The sequence below is a fragment of the Berghia stephanieae genome, chromosome 7 (genome assembly GCF_034508935.2).
Source record: "Berghia stephanieae isolate SIO BIC M18660-M18661 chromosome 7, UCSD_Bste_1.3, whole genome shotgun sequence".
Classification (NCBI taxonomy): Eukaryota; Metazoa; Mollusca; class Gastropoda; order Nudibranchia; family Aeolidiidae; genus Berghia; species Berghia stephanieae.
In genome coordinates, this window is record NC_088366.1 from 51,641,001 (window position 1) to 51,658,500 (window position 17,500).

At 36.7% G+C, this 17,500-nt stretch overlaps 2 protein-coding genes across 5 annotated transcripts in view; one reads left to right on the plus strand and one right to left on the minus strand.

The window, feature by feature from the left end:
• LOC144977448 (uncharacterized) overlaps nucleotides 1–3,641 on the plus strand; it is a 14,183-nt gene extending 10,542 nt beyond the window's left edge. For all 4 annotated transcript variants that reach the window (XM_078922681.1, XM_078922683.1, XM_078922682.1 and 1 more), the window contains exon 2: nucleotides 1–3,641. This exon is cut by the window's left edge. In XM_078922681.1, the coding sequence (XP_078778807.1) occupies nucleotides 1–201 (201 nt within the window). In that variant the 3' untranslated portion in view covers nucleotides 202–3,641.
• A 4,612-nt stretch (nucleotides 3,642–8,253) lies between these two features.
• LOC144976575 (heparan sulfate glucosamine 3-O-sulfotransferase 1-like) overlaps nucleotides 8,254–17,500 on the minus strand; it is a 12,770-nt gene continuing 3,523 nt past the window's right edge. Inside the window, exons 3-5 of the mRNA XM_078920869.1 lie at nucleotides 16,426–16,560; nucleotides 11,308–11,451; nucleotides 8,254–8,863 (exon numbers count right to left, since the gene is read on the minus strand). Of these exons, the coding sequence (XP_078776995.1) occupies nucleotides 8,549–8,863; nucleotides 11,308–11,451; nucleotides 16,426–16,560 (594 nt within the window). The 3' untranslated portion in view covers nucleotides 8,254–8,548. The remainder of the gene's footprint in view (nucleotides 8,864–11,307; nucleotides 11,452–16,425; nucleotides 16,561–17,500) is intronic.

Genomic DNA, 17,500 nt, shown 5'->3' on the forward strand with positions numbered 1-17,500 from the left:
CTCCGAGAAAGATCTAGCCGACCCCCTACATTGCAATCCGTTTGTCGTACAACCATACGTACAGCCATGAACGAGGCGAATGGAGATCGGAGTGTTATTGCCGGATTACAGTTACTTCCCATACCCAATGCGTTGAAGAGATACCTTGGTCTTTCTGAAGTGGCCGAATATTTGGCATCCGAAGATTATTCTTATTTGTGATAATATTATTTCAAAGCCTAAGTAATAATAAGAATATTTTATTGTGAAGTTTTCAATGAGATGATATTTTATTCATAATCATTACTTTCATTTGAGGACTTGTTATGTTGTACCAATAGCAAAGATAAAGGTAGATTGACCCATACACTTATGCCCTGCACCAAGCACATTGAGCATTATATCGTGTTGAAAAGGCGCTATCCAAATGTCATCCATTAATATTTTTATTATTTGCTGAATGTATTTTTAAAAATTGAGCTTATATATAGAGCAATATCCACTAAACGTGCTCAAAGCGCTTTAAAAGGGGGTCCCTGGCCAACAGCAACATTTAATATTTATATTTATAATTATGTACATGATGCCTGTTAGGCGATATTACTTTTAGTTTCGGACAGAGGCAACGGTGTTAACGGCCAGGTATTCATTTTACACCTGAGTACGGTGAGATAATGTGAGTAAAGAGCCTTCTCCAAGAACTCAGCTATGCGCCGAGCGAGGCTCGAACCCAGGACCTTCCGATCCGAAAGCGAGTGTCATACCACTAGACCACATAGCCGCACAAAATTGAACAACTCCCTGTGTGGCTCTGCGGCTCGCCGGCACGGTGGATGTCTTGTCTTGTCAAAGAAACCAACGATGTAAGCGTGGTCAGTGGCCAGATAGGTGACAATGTTCGAAGAAAATTCTGGTCCCGAAGGCTTGTCCCAAGGACAAGACACTTTACACGCATTACGCCATTCGACCAAGGTGTGAATGAGTACTTGGCTAAAGTCTGTGATGGATATTGTAATTGTGTTAATGCAAAAAGTACGCCTAACAGGCGACTGATACTGTATGATATCGAAATATGGTTCCGCAATATGTCCTAAGGAGATGGAAAAATGAAACAATGTGAAGCGCAATAAACGTGGTAAATCTTAGGAAATGCGCTATATAAATGTTGCTTTTTGTTGTTGTTGTTGAAAATCTTCATGATGTATTGTAACTTTAGATTGAGCCATGCTGGACACACCAAAATATGCTGGAATTCAGACCAAAGAAATTTTCCTAAACGAAAACGAAGAGAAGGAATCACTCAATTTTACGACCTTCAACCCACTAACTCATGAGTGGGCATGAGTGCAGTCCTTCAGCGCCATAGAATCATGGAGTCAGAGCCCACTAACTCATGGGTGGGCACTAGTGAAGTCATTCAGAGCCATAGAATCATGGATCCAGAGCCCACTAACTCATGGGTAGGCACAGGTGTAGTCCATAGGAGCCAATAGGCACAAGGAGCAAAAGTTCATCCCGATTTCTATAGAGTGAAACGGACAATAGTAATTGCACGCTACCCTTTAGATCTTACACTAGCAAGGTACTTTACACCAGATTTACCAGCCCCCCCCCCCCCACCCTTCCCCGCGCTTTGAAAAAAAAGCTCACCCCTCCCCCACTCCCAACAAAGCAAAAAACAGACAAACAAACAAATTATGAGTTCTGTCCATCTCGATAGCATTGGAAGGACAGCCTGAAGCCTTGAGTGGTGATTTTTTTTTTTCTGCAAACGGGAATTGGTTTCTGACCCATCTGTCCACCCAGCAGTGATTGATTGGGTAGCTGGACCTTTTAGATCTTGTGGAAAATACTCTATAATAGACTAGCGTCCTGTCCAAAGGGTATCGAGCAAATTGCAAACAGCAATGCCATCGTCCTTTTCATGCGATAGTATCAGGGAGTAACTCGGGACCCATGGACTTTATGGCTCAGAAGTTTGGTAGAGTAGAGAACTTTATCCCATATAATATATGGGTTAGTGTCTGAAGTATGTAAATAGGGAATGAGATTAGCGGAAGAGTAGGGTGACGTCCAATCAAGGGACGCTATTCTTCCGCTAATCTCATTCCCTATAACCATGTAAATATAGAAAGGAAGCGGCCATTGAAAACAAAATGGCTACTCTTGTCTTTTGTGAATGTGTCATTAATTTATTGATTTGGTTTAGTCTTTTTGTGGATTTTAGGTTGGGACTTTTTCATTTTCATGGGGGGGGGGGGGGGGTTGGGGGTGTTTTGGTTGTTGTTTTCTTTTCGTTTTTTTTTTTGTTTTTGTTTTGTTTGTTTGTTTTTTATAATGTAATTTTGTTGTTGTTGATGTTGTTGTTGTTGTTGTTGTTGTTGTTGTTGTTGTTGCTATTTTTATTTGTTAATTTTATTTCTGAAATATCAAACGCGACATTGATCTGAAAATCAACCGATTTTAATCCGAATGAAAGCTTTTATTGAAATCTTGAAATTTTCACTTATCTACATCACTAGATACCATTATCGTTGTTGTCATCGTTGCTGGGTTTTTGTTTTTTTTGTCATTTTATTATTTAGTATTTTTCGTGTGTGTGTCTTTGTAGAAAGTCATCAATTATGATCGTAATAATAACAACAAAATGCTACATATCAAAAATTGTTTATTGTTTGTTTTTGCTTGGTTTTGTTGTTGGGTTTTTTTTTTTTTTTTGGGGGGGTTGTTTTTTGTTTGTTTTTGTTTTTTGTTCTTTTTTTTTTTTTGTTTGTTTTTATCTTTATTTTTTTTGTTTTTTGATTTGTTGTTGTTGTTGTTTGTTTTTGTTTTTTGTTTTTTTTTTGTTTTTTGTTTTGTTTTGTTTTTTTTGTTTTGTTTTGTTTTGTTTTTTTTGTTTTTTTTTTTTTTGCTTTTTATGCAAACTTTAATCACCCTACACTTCATCTACATTCAAATTGTATAGATAAGATATTTTTGACTTTTTTTCTTTTTTTTTTTTTTTTTGTGGTTCGTTGTAGAATCTTCTTTTTTTTTCTTTTTAATTTCTTTATTTTCTCTTTATATTTTTTTTTTCTCTTGTTCTTTCTCTTTTTTCTTCTTTTTTTTCCCAGAGCTTATGTAGAGAGAACACAGAAAGGGGACAATACTCAACAGTAAAAATTATATAACATATAAACATGATTAATTCCCTTGATCATCCTCATCATCATCATCATCATCATCACTAGCAGCAGCAGCAGTAGCATCGTTATTGTCATCCTCACCACCCACATCATAAAACAAAAAATATAATTGCTATGCAATAGGGTTCAACAGTCGTAACGTCACTTCCCTCGTAATGATGTATAGTAACTGGTTCTAAACTATCGGAAAAATGCCGGACGCCATGATCTCCATCACCGCCCTTATGAAATACTTCTCCGACGAGCATAAAAGTGTATCCAGAGGAGAAAAACAGTATAAATCTGATCATGTTTTGACTTTTATACATCCTGATCACATGACATGGGAAAAAGCCAGCATGAAGAATTAATGTTACCGATTTTCTTTGTTTAGAACCAAGCTGCTGGTTGCTGGGCGGACGTGACATCAGTCTATTGAATCCTAATAGCACACACATTTTGTCAAAAATAAATAAAATTCTGACTGATTTGTTCTAACCACTGAAATCTTGGATTCATTTATCATTTATTTATTCTTATTGAGCACATCCATACCTATAATGTTCTTTCACATGTGTGTATGGAAGTGTGCGCGTACGCGGGCGCGCGCGTGTGTGTATGTATGTGTGTGTTTTGTTGTTATTGTTGTCGTCGTTGTTCAAAAAAATATATTCCCTTTATTCATCCTATAGGGGAAATTTGTCTCTAAGGTCTATTTATTCCAAAGGGAAGACTGACCCAGGCGTCAGCCGCAGTGCAGCGCCACAAATTGAGCTAGGGAGAGGTAAAGGTGACGACTTGCTCAAGGCCACACAGTGCAGCAGCGGGTGATTCGAACTCGGTACCTTTCGGATTCGAAGAAAAGACCGTTGCTCCTGTTGTTGTTGTTGGTGTTGTTGTTGTTGTTGTTGTTGTTGTTGTTGTTGTTGTTGTTGTTCTTGTTCTTGTTGTTGTTGTGACTTTTCGACATTAATAGTCATCAATGTTAAGTAATCTTATTAATTATAGACATTAATTAGCTATCATTATTTTCTTTGATGCGGCTATGTGGTCCAGTGGTATGACACTCTCCTTTGGATCGGAAGATCCTGGGTTTGAGTCCCGAGCGGCGCATAGTTAGGTCCTTGGAGAAAGGCTCTTTACTCACATTCTCTCATCGTGTTCAGGTGTAAAATGAGTACTTGGCCATTAACAGCTTTTTCTCTATCCTAAACAAAATATTATTATCGCCTAACAGGCCTCATGTCTCGTCCTACATGTTAAGTGTTGATGTTGGCTCGGGAGGATGTTATTAATCTATCAAAGTGGGGTTCCTGACCTCCCATAGTGGGCAGGGGGGTACATACTGTGTCTTCTATCCCCTTATATCTGTTTTCCAACATTCTTTCTGTATTTGTCCTGGTCCTGGCCCGATACCCTGGCCGGATACCCTGGCTGGGAGGGAGACAGTCAGATGTTTAGTTAGGGTTTTGGGAGATGATATTTTTTTTCCTTGAAAATCATCTCTCTTTTGTGCAGTGTATTGTTTTGTTTACATGATTTGTAAGCATTTGAGTGCATCTCTCTTAGTTCGGACCTGTGCTTGTGTCTGGAGGAGACTTTTAGGTGATCTCAAACTAAGTACTTAGATCGTGTGCTCTTGGAATCTACATCTGTTTCCTATTTCCCTTTGTCTTACCTTTTCTTGGGTGCTTTAATTGTAATTCTAGAACTTTTTGCTATCCCATTTTCTTCCTTTTTACTGGCACTGATATGACCTTAATGTGTTGCAAGCGCCGTAAAACCCTCAAAAAAAAACAAACAAACAAAAAATAATAAAAAAACGAAGTGAGTGTTCCACCTGTGAAGGAAAGCACTAAGAGAGATAACTCATACTAATCTATAAAACATTGATTTTATCAACAGTTATTTCCCTTGGATTAGAGTGCGCTTCGAGTACGGTTAATGGATATTGTTCTGTAAAAGTTTGTTTTTGTCGGAGTTTTTTTTTTTTTTTGTTTGTTTGTTTTTGGGTTTTTTTGTTTTGTTTTGTTTTTTGTTTGCTTGTTTGTTATTTGTTTTCTTTTGTTGTTTTTGTTTGTTTGGGGCTTTTTGGGGGTTTTATTTTTGTTTTTGTTTTTTTATTATTTGAGGAAAGGGGGGGAGGGGGTTAAACGAATCATCTAAAAAACTAGAGTTGCCATGAAAGGAATTTTAAAAACTTACCTGTTAGGCGATATTGCAAAATTTCAGACAGATACGACGCAGATACCCATTTTTATACCTGAGTACGGTGAGAGAATGTAAATAAAGAACCCTTTTCAAGGTCTCAACTATGCCACGAGCGTGGCTCGTCCCCAAGAATTTCCAATTCGAAAGCACATGTCAAACCACAAGACCACATAGCCGCACTTCTTAAAATATCAATCGATAACTTGTCAAAACAAATAATAATAAAGCATCAAAATGTTAGTCTTCTTTGAAGAATTGGATTCAATAGTCTGATGTCACTTCGCCAAGCAAAGGCGGTCATCGTGGTTCTAAACAAAGAAAATCGGTGCTTTTTATTCTTCATGCTGGCTAGAACTTTTCATATGCCTTGTGATCAGAATGTGTAAAAGTCAAAACATGATCAGATTTATAATAGGTTTTTTTCTCCTCTGGGTACGCTTTTATGCTCGTCGAAGAAATATTTCATAAGGGCGTCCGCCTTGGTCCGATAGTTTAGAGCCAGTTACTAAGTTACCATGCGCCATTACGAGGAAAGTGACGTTACGACCGTTGAAGAGTATTGGGTTTAAGAATTTTGACAAGGGTTTGGTACGACGTGTATATGTTTGCTGGTCTGATAACGCAAATTGTTATGGGCTGATTATTGTAATGGAAATACTCTCAAACCAATGCTAAAGAGTGTCCATTACAACAATGTTAAATCGGGCCCATAATTGTGTTCGGTTATCAGACCTGAAAACAACGTAATCTTATTAAGTTTCACGAGAAAAACTCTTTTCCAAGGGAAATAACTGCTCATAAAAATCAATGTTTTAAAGATTAGTATGAGTTATCTCTCTTAGTTCTATTCTTCACTGGTGGAACACTCGCTTGGATAAATAAATAACATCATAGTATTAAGTATTAGCTCTACCAATAAAGAAATTTTAGAAAGTAGCACGTTGTGTGAAGTTCATAATAAGATGCTGCACGTTGACAACACGCTTTATTCATAGATAATTTGAAAGGGATAGTGTGTATTGACGTTGCACATGTGTTACAATGAAAGACACAATCAATCGGATGGTGAACTGTGAGATAATGCCAAGTTTAGTTTGAATGTCATTTTTTATCCAAATTGAGTTCTTGTCATAAATGATTAAATCAACACATTTTGTACATTTTCCGGAAATAATCAAAGCTTAATTTCACTTCTAAATATTGTTTAAGTTGAAAAAGTATGAAATAAAATTTGAGAAAAATTGCTGGATACCTTTCCCATATATTTGACCATAACTTCATGAAAAATCACCCGATTTACTTCAAGTAAAGATTAAAATGCTCTTGGGAGCATATTCTTTCAGAAATTGCAAATAATGCAAATCCAAAATTTTCACCTTCCGTCTGATTATGCCATGCACGACACACACATATAAGCAGGTCTGATAACAGAGCACAATTCTAGGCTTGATATAGGGAATGAGATTAGCGGAAGAGTAGCGTCCCTTGATTGGACATCACCTTACAGAGAGAACGTCAAAATGGTTTTGCGCATGCGTCTCTCTTTCGGTGAAGTGTCTCATGCCGCACAAACAACATGACGTTCTCTCTCTAAAAACATTTCCGCTCGTGACTTCCAATCAAGGGACGCTACTCTTCTGCTAATCTCATTCCCTATAGCATTGTTGTAATGGACAATCTTTTGCGTCGGTATGAGAGTATTTCCATTACAACAAAGAACCCATAGCAATTTCGGCCATCAGACCTGCAAACATGAACACGTTGATGTGCATTAAACAGTACCTGACAAAGTATAATGAAAGATACACCAAAAAAAATAAACATTTCAAAAATTACATCCTGACTAGAGTGAGAGTCGAACTTCATACTTCCTGGTTACCTGGTCAAGCGTGCCACTACTACGGCGATGTGGTCTTGTGGTCTGACACTCTGAAAGTCCTGAGTTCGAGTCTCGAGTGGTCCATAATTGAGTCCTTGGAAAAGGCTCTTTACTCACATTCTCTAACTGTACTCAAGTGTAAAATGAGACCTGGCGTTTGCAGTGTTGTCTCTGTCCCAAATAAATTGTAATATCGTCTAACAGGCGTTATGTCTCGACCTAAACATTAACCCTCTCCTTACCAACTATAAGAAAATCGTCACATTCATTACGATACAACCAACATTTTTCTTTTTCAAATTTCCTTTGTATATCATAACATTTAAAAAAGATGAACAGTGTGTTGATGAGCATGTTTTGCTACAGAATTTGACTGCTATTATGTCTGAGTGATGAAAAATCTATTTTTGTGTTAGTTTGGTGTGAAGTTTTGGGGGAAATCTTGAAAATGGCTGGTAAGGAGAGGGTTCAATGTTGCTGTTGGCTTGGGACCCCTTGTAAAGCGCTTTGAGCTCATTTAGTGGATATTGCGCTATATCAAACGAAAAGCTCAAGCTAAGGCCTAGGTTTTAACTGATAGTTTGGACAATGTTTTTTAAAATTATTTTTAAGATTTTTACCATAGACTAGTGCCTGACCCTTTATTTGTCCTTTTATTTCTTTCTGTCTTGGAAAATTTTACTTCAACATCAATCAATTCAGATGTCCCTGACTTGTCAAGGCCAAACCAAACCAGAACTTTTATAATGATGATAAAGGTTGATGATGATGATGATGATGATGATGATGATGATGATGATGATGATGATGATGATGATGATGATGATGATGATGATGATGCGGATCATAGTTATAATTAAAACATTAGTAGAAAATAGTATATATATAATCGTGAAATAATGTAAAAAGTCTCTGGTTCTGTCTCTCTCTCTCTCTCTCTCTCTCTCTCTCTCTCTCTCTCTCTCTCTCTATCTATCTATCTATCTATCTCTCTTTCTCTCTCTCTCTCTCTCTCTCTCTCTCTCTCTCTCTCTCTCTCTTTCTCTCTCTTATATATATATAAGAAAAAGATATGACATATCATATCAAACACATACACACACACACACACACACACACACATACACTCCATTCTTTCTCCTTCTTTTCTCTCTCTCTCTCTCTCTCTCTCTCCCTCTCTCTCTCTCTCTCTCTCTCTGTGTGTGTGGGTGTATGTGTGTGTGTGTCTCCCACACACTCTCTCTTTTTTTTCTTTCTTTCTCTCCCTCTTCCTCTCAGTCCCTAATCAACTCCCAAACTCTCATTCCTCAATCATTCATTCCAAATCTCCTGGACCCCATTTAAACCTTCTACCAAGCAATGAAAACAACTCCTCATTGTAAGGACGGAAAAAATCATACATCAACTTCTCCAGCTCGGGTTCGAGTTTAGGGTGTGCCCTCCCCTTGCCCGCTTGCAGGCAAATCACATCGTCAGGCATGTGAATAGGACGCATGCACTGGAAGCCTTTGGTTTTGTTGAAATAAAAATTCGATTCCCGGATCATACTCGGGACTTGTAGAAAGTTTTCAATCTTGTTAATCTCCTTGGCAGGATTTTCCTCCATTTCTTTGGCCTCAACAACATGAATCTGTGGGGTTGATTAATTTTTTTTTTTTTTTTTTTGAACTTGAGTATTTATATAGCTATAGAGCAATTATATCCAGTAAACGTGCTCAAACTGCTTTAAAAGTTTTCCCAAGTCAACATCAACACATTGTGCGGCTATGTGGTCTAGTGGTATGACACTTGCTTTCGGATCGGAAGGCCCTGGGTTCGAGCCTCGCGCTCGGCGCATAGTTGAGTCCTTGGAAAAGACTCTTTACTCACATTCTCTCACTGTACTCAGGTGTAAAATGAGTACCTGGCCGTTAACAACGTTGTCATTGTCCGAAAAATGGTAATATCACCTAACAGGCGTCATGTCCCGTCCTAGATGTTAAATGTTGCTGTTGACCAGGGATCCCTTGTAAAGCGCTTTGAGCACATCTAGTGGATATTGCGCTATATAAAAGCTCAAATTGGAGAGAAAATTTAGAGAGAAACACAACATGTAGGCGACAGAACAGGGGGTTTTTTTCTGAACGAGACAACCCTGTAAACGGTCAGGTGATCCTTTCACATTTGATGACGGTGAAAGGAAGGATGCAGGTATAAATGGAACGAAACTGACGTCGCTCAGCTCTTTGTTATTGTTTTTTTTTTTTTTTTGCCAGCCATTATTATGAGTAGTTTACATTGAATTATATCCAATCAGACTGTAAACGTTCAAGGTTACACATAGTTTTGTGTGTTGGTATGTTATATTCAGTTGGCGGATGTCATGACTTTTTTTTAGCTAAACGCATAGCATTTTCAACTGCGAAAGCCTTTCGCAACGGGTTTCGAACCAGTTATCGGCCTACAGGCTAGAAGGCAAGTGTCATACCACAAGACCACAAACCCGCACTGACTTATAAGCCCAACTGCCTACCTGATTGGGGGGGTCCCGATAGCTTAGTTGGTAGAGCACTCGCTTCACACGCAAAGGGACCGTGATTGATCCCGGGCGAAGTCGAGATTTTTTCTAACCCCCCCCCCCCCCCCCCCTCCTCCCCTCCCTTTCCCCTCCCTGTCCATCCAGCAGTGATTGGGTTCCTGATTTGCTGTATCTGACCGATATATAGACTACGGTCAAAACATACAAGAACAGCTGCCAACATGCACAAATGGGGGCTCCAAGAATCACCAACATGCCCAAAGTGCAACCAAGCACCACAAGATGCAAACCACCTCGTACTAGATTGCCCAGAGACAAAACTTGAAGGGGGATTTGAAACAATCAACAAATGTGATGATGACTTCCGAACCTGGATTGATACCTTGAATATAGAAGTTTAGCCGAACGATACTACTACTAGTCCCGATATATGTGCAGCTATGTGGTCTTGTGGTATGACACTCGCTTTCGGATCGGAAGGTCCTGGGTTCGAACCTCGCTCGGCGCATAGTTAAGTCCTTGGAAAAGACTCTTTACTCACATTCTCTCACCGTACCCAGCTGTAAAATGAGTACCTGGCCGTTTACAGCGTTGTCTATGTCCGAAATAAAATCTAATAACGCCTAGCAGGCGTCATGTCTCGTCCTACGTGGTAAGTGTTGCTGTTGGCCAGGGACCCCTTGTAAAGCGCTTTGAGCGCATTTAGTGGATATTGCGCTATATAAAATCTCCATTTTTTAAGTGCTTTGCTATAGACTAGCGTCCCATCAAATAGGTAGCAAGCCATTTGTATTATCTGCTTCATGTTATAGAAACTGGGATAAGCTCCAGCTTCGTGGGCTTGTTATGCAGACCTGCAAACTTGAAAATTTAAAAATTCGTAATTTTTAGGAGATAAAAAATGGTAGTCGCTATAAATATATAGATAGTATGCGCTTGGCTAAGAAGCTCACAACATTGCCATTCGGAGGTTTAACTGACCAACACACAAAACTATGTGTAATCATGAAATTTTATAGTATGGTTATTACAGTTTAGTGAGAATTACTCTCAAACGCGGATGGCAAAAAAAAAATCAATAACAAAGACCAGAATGACGTGAACTTCATTCTATCTATAGTTAAAAATCAACGATTTACCCTCATAATCAAAACATCAAAAATCCCTAACGTTATGTAATCTGGCATCAACTTTCATTTTCAATCAGTTTTTTATGACTTAGAGATCAGATGCTCTGAAGCACAATTTCCTCCTACAGGGCCATTAGGCTCATGGATCCGGAGTTTATCCCGGTTTCTATAGCGTGAAACAGACAATAGCAATTACTTGCTACCCTTTGAATAGAACGCTAGTTTATCGCAAAGTACTTTCCGCTAGATCTTACAGACCCAGGTACCCAATCTCTGCTGGGTATACAGGGAAGGGGGGGGGGGGTCAGAGGAAAAAAATCTCCACTGCACCCGGGATCGATCTCGGGCCCTTTGCGTGTGAAGCGAGTTCTCTACCTAGCTACTGAGCTATCGGGCGGGACCCCAGAAGGACAACTTCCTACCTACCTGTTTAGCTGAGAATGTGTCCATCCACCAACGGAGATACTTCACATAGATGCTCCACTGAACTGTGTTGTACTGACTTTTCATGCGGTAATCTCCCTTGCCATTTCTCTCGACAAATACGTTTCTAAAGTCACTGCTCGCCGTCTGTACGTGACATTGGGGGGGGGGGGGGCGGGGGCGGGGGCGGGGGCGGGGACGGGGGGTGTTAGAATTTGAACAACCAAATAAATAAATAAATAAATAGATAAATACAATTAATAAATAACTATAGATATGAAAGATAAAAGAAAGAATAGATAATGAAAGATATATTGAAATAATAATAATAAATAATAATATAATAATAATAATATAATATAATAATATAATATAATAATAATAATAATAATAATAATAATAATAATAATAATAATAATAAATAATAATAATAATAATAAATAATAATAAAAAAGAAAAGAAATAATAATAATAATAATAATAAAAAATAAAAAAAAAATAAAAAGATAAAATAATAATATATAATAATAATAATAATAATAATAATATAATAATAATAGATAATAATAATAATAAATAATAATAATAATAATAATAATAATAATAATAATAATAATAATAATAATAATAATAATAATAATAATAATAATAATATCATAATAATAATAATAATAATAATAATAATAATAATAATAATAATAATAATAATAATAATAATAATAATAATATAATAATAATAATAATAATAATAATATAATAATAATAATAATAATAATAATAATAATAATAATAATAATAATATAATAATAATATAATAATAATAATAATAATAAAATAATAATTAATAATAATAATAATAATAATAATAATAATAATAATAATAATAATAATAATAATAATAATAATAATAATAATAATAATAATAATAATTAATAATAATAATAATAATAATAATAATAATAATAATAATATAATAATAATAATAATAATAATAATAATAATAATATAATAATAATAATAATAATAATAATAATAATAAATAATAATAATAATAATAATAATAATAATAATAATAATAATAAAATAATAATAATAATAATAATAATAATAATAATAATAATAATAAAGCATTGTCCATAAAGGGCAATTTAAATTTGTTGTTTGGTTTACACAGTTCGAATGTACACACACTCATATTTATTTACTACTACCAACACAATAAATAAATACCAAAATAAATACAGTAAATATATCAAAGATTAACAAATAGATTCCCTTTATTTATCCCAAGTGGGTATAATTTGTCTAAGGCTATACCACTGAGTGTTTAAAACGTGGTTATGACACTCAACTTCGAAGCGTAAGGTCCAGGGTTCGAGGCTCGCTCGCTCTGAGCGGCGCAGAGTTGAGTCCTTGGAAAAGTCTCTTTACTCACATTATTCTATCACCATACTCACATGTAAATAAATGAAGTGTTCTTTCTCAACGTGACAGCACCCCCCCCCCCCCTCACACACGCAAACACACACACGCACACAAACAGAACAAAACAAAATTTAAAACACCGTGTAACCTTAACACTGTATAGATAGTATGCGCTTGGCTAAGGAGTTCACAACATTGCCATCCGGAAGTATAACGGACCGATGCAAAAAACTTTGTGTAACCATGGTCGTTTATAGTCAGGTTAATAAAGTTTAGTGAGAATTACCCATAGACGCGGATGGCAAAAACCAATAACAAAGACTTGAGTGACGTCATCTTTGTTCTATCTATACTGTTTTCGAGTCTTTAGTGAGAACTAATCATCACCCAACTGGCGGTCAAAAACAGAAGAGTGACGTCAACTCCATTCTTTTTATATGCTGACATGATAGTATTATTTAGGCATTGTGTTTAGCCAAAATACTCACAATATCCACCAACCGGATATAACTTTTCAACACACAAAACGATGTGTAATCTTAAAGGTGTACAGTCAGATTGATACAATTGGATTCAGTAGTCTGATGTCACGCCGCCTGGCAACGGCGGCCATCTTGGTTCTAAACAAAGAAAATCTGTACTTTTTATTTTTCATGCTGGTTAGAACTTTTCATATGTCTTGTAATCAGAATGTGTAAAAGTCAAAACATGATCAAATGTATGTGGTTTTTTTTTCTTCTGGATACGCTTTATACTCGCCGGAGAAATATTTCATACGGGCGTCCGCCATTGTTCCGATAGTTTAGAGCCAGTGTTACTAAGTTACCATGCGTCATTAGGAAGGAAGTGACGTTATGACTGGTGAAGACTATTGAGTGAGAACTACTCATAAAATGGCTGGCTAAAAAAAAAAAAGAGTTGAGCATATCTATATAGCGAAATACTCACTAAAAGTGCTCAACTCGCTTTACATAGGGTCCCTGACCAACAGCAAAGCGTAACATAAAGAACGAGACATGACACCTGTTCGGCGATAATACAATTTTTTTTTCCCGACAGAGACAACGTTGTTAACGGTCAGGTACTCATTTTACACCTTAGTGCGGTGAGAGAATGTGAGTAAAGAGTCTTTCCCAAGGATTCAACTATGCCCAGAGCGAGGCTCGAACCCCAGCACCTCCGATCCGAAAAAGAGTGTCATACCACAAGACCACATTATAGCCGCACGAAAACAACAATAAAGAGGTGAATGACGTCAAATTCGTTCATTCTATAGTTAGTATGCGCTTGGCTTAGAAGTTCACAACATTGCCATCCGGAAGTATAACGGAACAACACACACAACTGTGTGTAACCATGGAGGTTTATAGTGTGGTTAAAACAGTTTAGTGAGAATTACTCATAAACGCGGATGGCAAAAAACAATAACAAAGACCTGAGTGACGTCAAATTCGTTCATTCTCTAGTTTGCACCAGGCTTCCCTATACAGTTTATACCCATTGAAAATAGCAGTCGATAAATTGTTAACACCTCAACTATTTATCTATTGGTGAAATGGTTGGATCGATTTGAAGTCGTCTTCGGTCTATCGTATAACATACATGAAGAGCACAAGGTTATGTGGTCTAGTGGTATGACACTCGCTTTCGGATCGGAAGGTCCTGGGTTCGAGCCTCGCTCGACGCATAGTTGAGTCCTTGGAAAAGACTCTTTACTCACATTCTCTCATCCTACTCAGGTGTAAAATGAGTACTGGCCGTTAACAGCGTTGTCTTTGTCCGAAAAATTGTAATATCGCCTAACGGGCGTCATGTCTCGTCTTACATGTTAAATGTTGCTGTTGACCAGGGACCCCTTGTAAAGCGCTTTGAGCACGTTAAGTGGATATTGCGCTATATAAACGCTCATTTTTTTAAAGAAAAAAAAAGATGTGAACTTTTATAGATATAGATAGCGCAATATACGATTCTTTCATCTCTTTGTATTTATTAAACAAGATATTTTTATCGTGCCCAATAACACAAAAAGCTTGCGAGTAAACTATTATTGCACGATATAAAATACAACGAGTTTGATCAATACCTTAACTTCACCCCCTCCGAGTAAGATTATTAGATATTTTGTATCCAAATGGTATGGTATTTGTATTTCTTTTCACCATAACTTGTATCTTTTTCCTTCTACTTGAATTGCAATTCTAAAAACTAAAATTCAAAACTAAAAATGTTGGATTTGTAGTCATGCGCACCAAAAGATTATTTATAATTACCAATTAGATGTCTTTAACACCAAATTTCACACCAATAAAATGTGCGAAAACATTCTGCAATCGTTGAATAGATTTTATTCAACGCGTTCAAAGCATTATTCAACGATTACGTATTTACTAAGAAATGACAGGGCTTTCCAATGAGATGACTGGAATATTATCCAATAAACGTGCTCAAAGCGCTTTACAAAAGGTCTCTCACGAACAGCAACACTTAAAATGTAGAACGAAACATGACGCTCTTTAGGCGATATTACCATTTTATTTTTTTCGGTAGAGACAATGCTGTTAACGGCCAGGTACTCTTTTTACACCCGTGTACAGTGAGAGAATGTTACAAAGGAGACTTTTCCAAGGAATCGACGATGAGCCGAGCGAGGCTCGAACCCAGGATCTTCCTTTACAAAAGCGAGTGTCATACCACAAGGCCACATAGCCCCATAGAAAGCGGCAGAATCTTATTTTCATTTTTTTTTTCAATAACTTATTCTTTAAATTTGAATAATTTTGTTACTGAATGTTTTACAATAAAGATAAATTCCACTAGCCAAAAATATTTACCAATATAACATCCTCTGAATGACAATTAAAATGTATACACAGATATTATTCCAGCCCTCTCCCTAAATAAATAGTAACTCGTAGTGATATCATGTTTACAATAATATTATGTGACGTCAGATTATAAAACGTTGAATTTCACTAAAATTAGGTTGTTTTTTTTTAAAGTATCATTTAAATATTTTTGAAAATGTCTTTTATTCAAATATGACGAAATAGGAATGGATTGAGGGGTAGAATAAATGATTTCTTACACTCTTGCGTTTTGGAATTCGAAATTTGTTCCCAACGCGTACTCGCAAGCTTGTGCAGCGGTAGGGAACACGTCCGGAAATCCACAAAGCAAGAGTGTAAGAATCGTATATATTCCCCTATCTACCCAAGGTACATACATTTGCAGGTCTGATAGTTGAACACAATTATGGGCTTGTTTTAACATTGTTATAATGCCCAATATTTTGCGTTGGTTAAAGAGTGCATGACAACAATCGGCCCAAAATGATTTTGATTATCAGACCTGCAAATAAGTATACGGCTGTTACATATCGAGGTACGTTTATATTTATAATTGTCACTTTTGGGGGATAAATGGCCGAGTGGTTAAGGCATTGCACTGTGACCCGGATGACCCGGGTTCAAGCCTCGCTTCAGGCACTTTCGGTTTTTTTTCCTTGAGCAAGATTATTAACCCCCAATTTGCTCACTTGGACAACATGGGTGATTCCTGTTGACATCAGACATCTTGTTTGATGAGTTATCTTTATCCCTTCGTGGAATGCCTAGACGACGACATCTTATGATATCGTGGCGCAAGAGGCATAATTTTTTTAAAAGTTTTTATTTATTTTTAAATCGTTCTACTTACCCTGATTGATTGAGAGATGACCCTCTCCACGGGGTCCTTCACGATGACCAGCAGTTTCATGGACTTGTCCAGCTGGTAGATTTCCTGCATGGCTACAGGTGACCACAGGTACGAAGGGGATTTCTCCACGGTTATCTGGTGGAAGAATTTTTTTTTAAAATAAAATAAATATATAAATAAATAATTAAAATAATAATAATAGTAAATAATAATATAATAATAATAATAATAATAATAATAATAATAATAATAATAATAATAATAATAATAATAATAATAATAATAATAATAATAATAATATATACTTTATTCATCCAAAAAAAATGGAAATTCGTTTACAGACGTGGCATGCATAAAAATGTATAAACACAAAGTTAAGAATCTATGGAGACAATGTATACATATATAATATATGCAAATGCACAAAAATGTAAAAAATATACAACCAAGAATTCCCTTTATTCATCCCAAAGGGGAAATTTGTCTCGAAGGTCTATTCCAAGGGAAGACTGTAATAACCCAGGCGTTCGCCGCAGCGCAGCGCTACAATTGAGCTGGGCGAGGTGACGTGCTCAAGGCCACACAGTGCAGCGGCGAGTGATCGAACTCGAGATGAAGTGAGTAGAAAAGTGCCAGAAGACAATAGAGAATAACAATTTTTCGCGGCGGTGGCGGGGTTTGAACCTGCGACCGTATGGGTACAACAACTCCGCCTGGCCGGTGAGAGCATGACTTCTATTGTCCGTTTCACGCTATAGAAATCGGGATAAACTCCGGCTCCATGAGCCAAATGGCTCTGAAAGAACTACTATTTATTCCTATAGAGCAATATTCAGGAAAACTGCTCAAAGCCATTTAATTTAATTGAGAAAAATAACGCGTACCCTTGTGAAGAATATTATAGGAATAAAAAATGTCCCAATAATCAGGAAGAAGGGGTAGTGTTATGGTCTGACCGGTAATCAGGAGATCTGAGGTTCGATCCCAAGTCGAAGTAGACTGATTTGTTTTTATTTGTTTGTTTTTTTTTTGGGGGGGGGGGGTGTTCTTGTTTCTTGTATTTTTATTTCTTGCT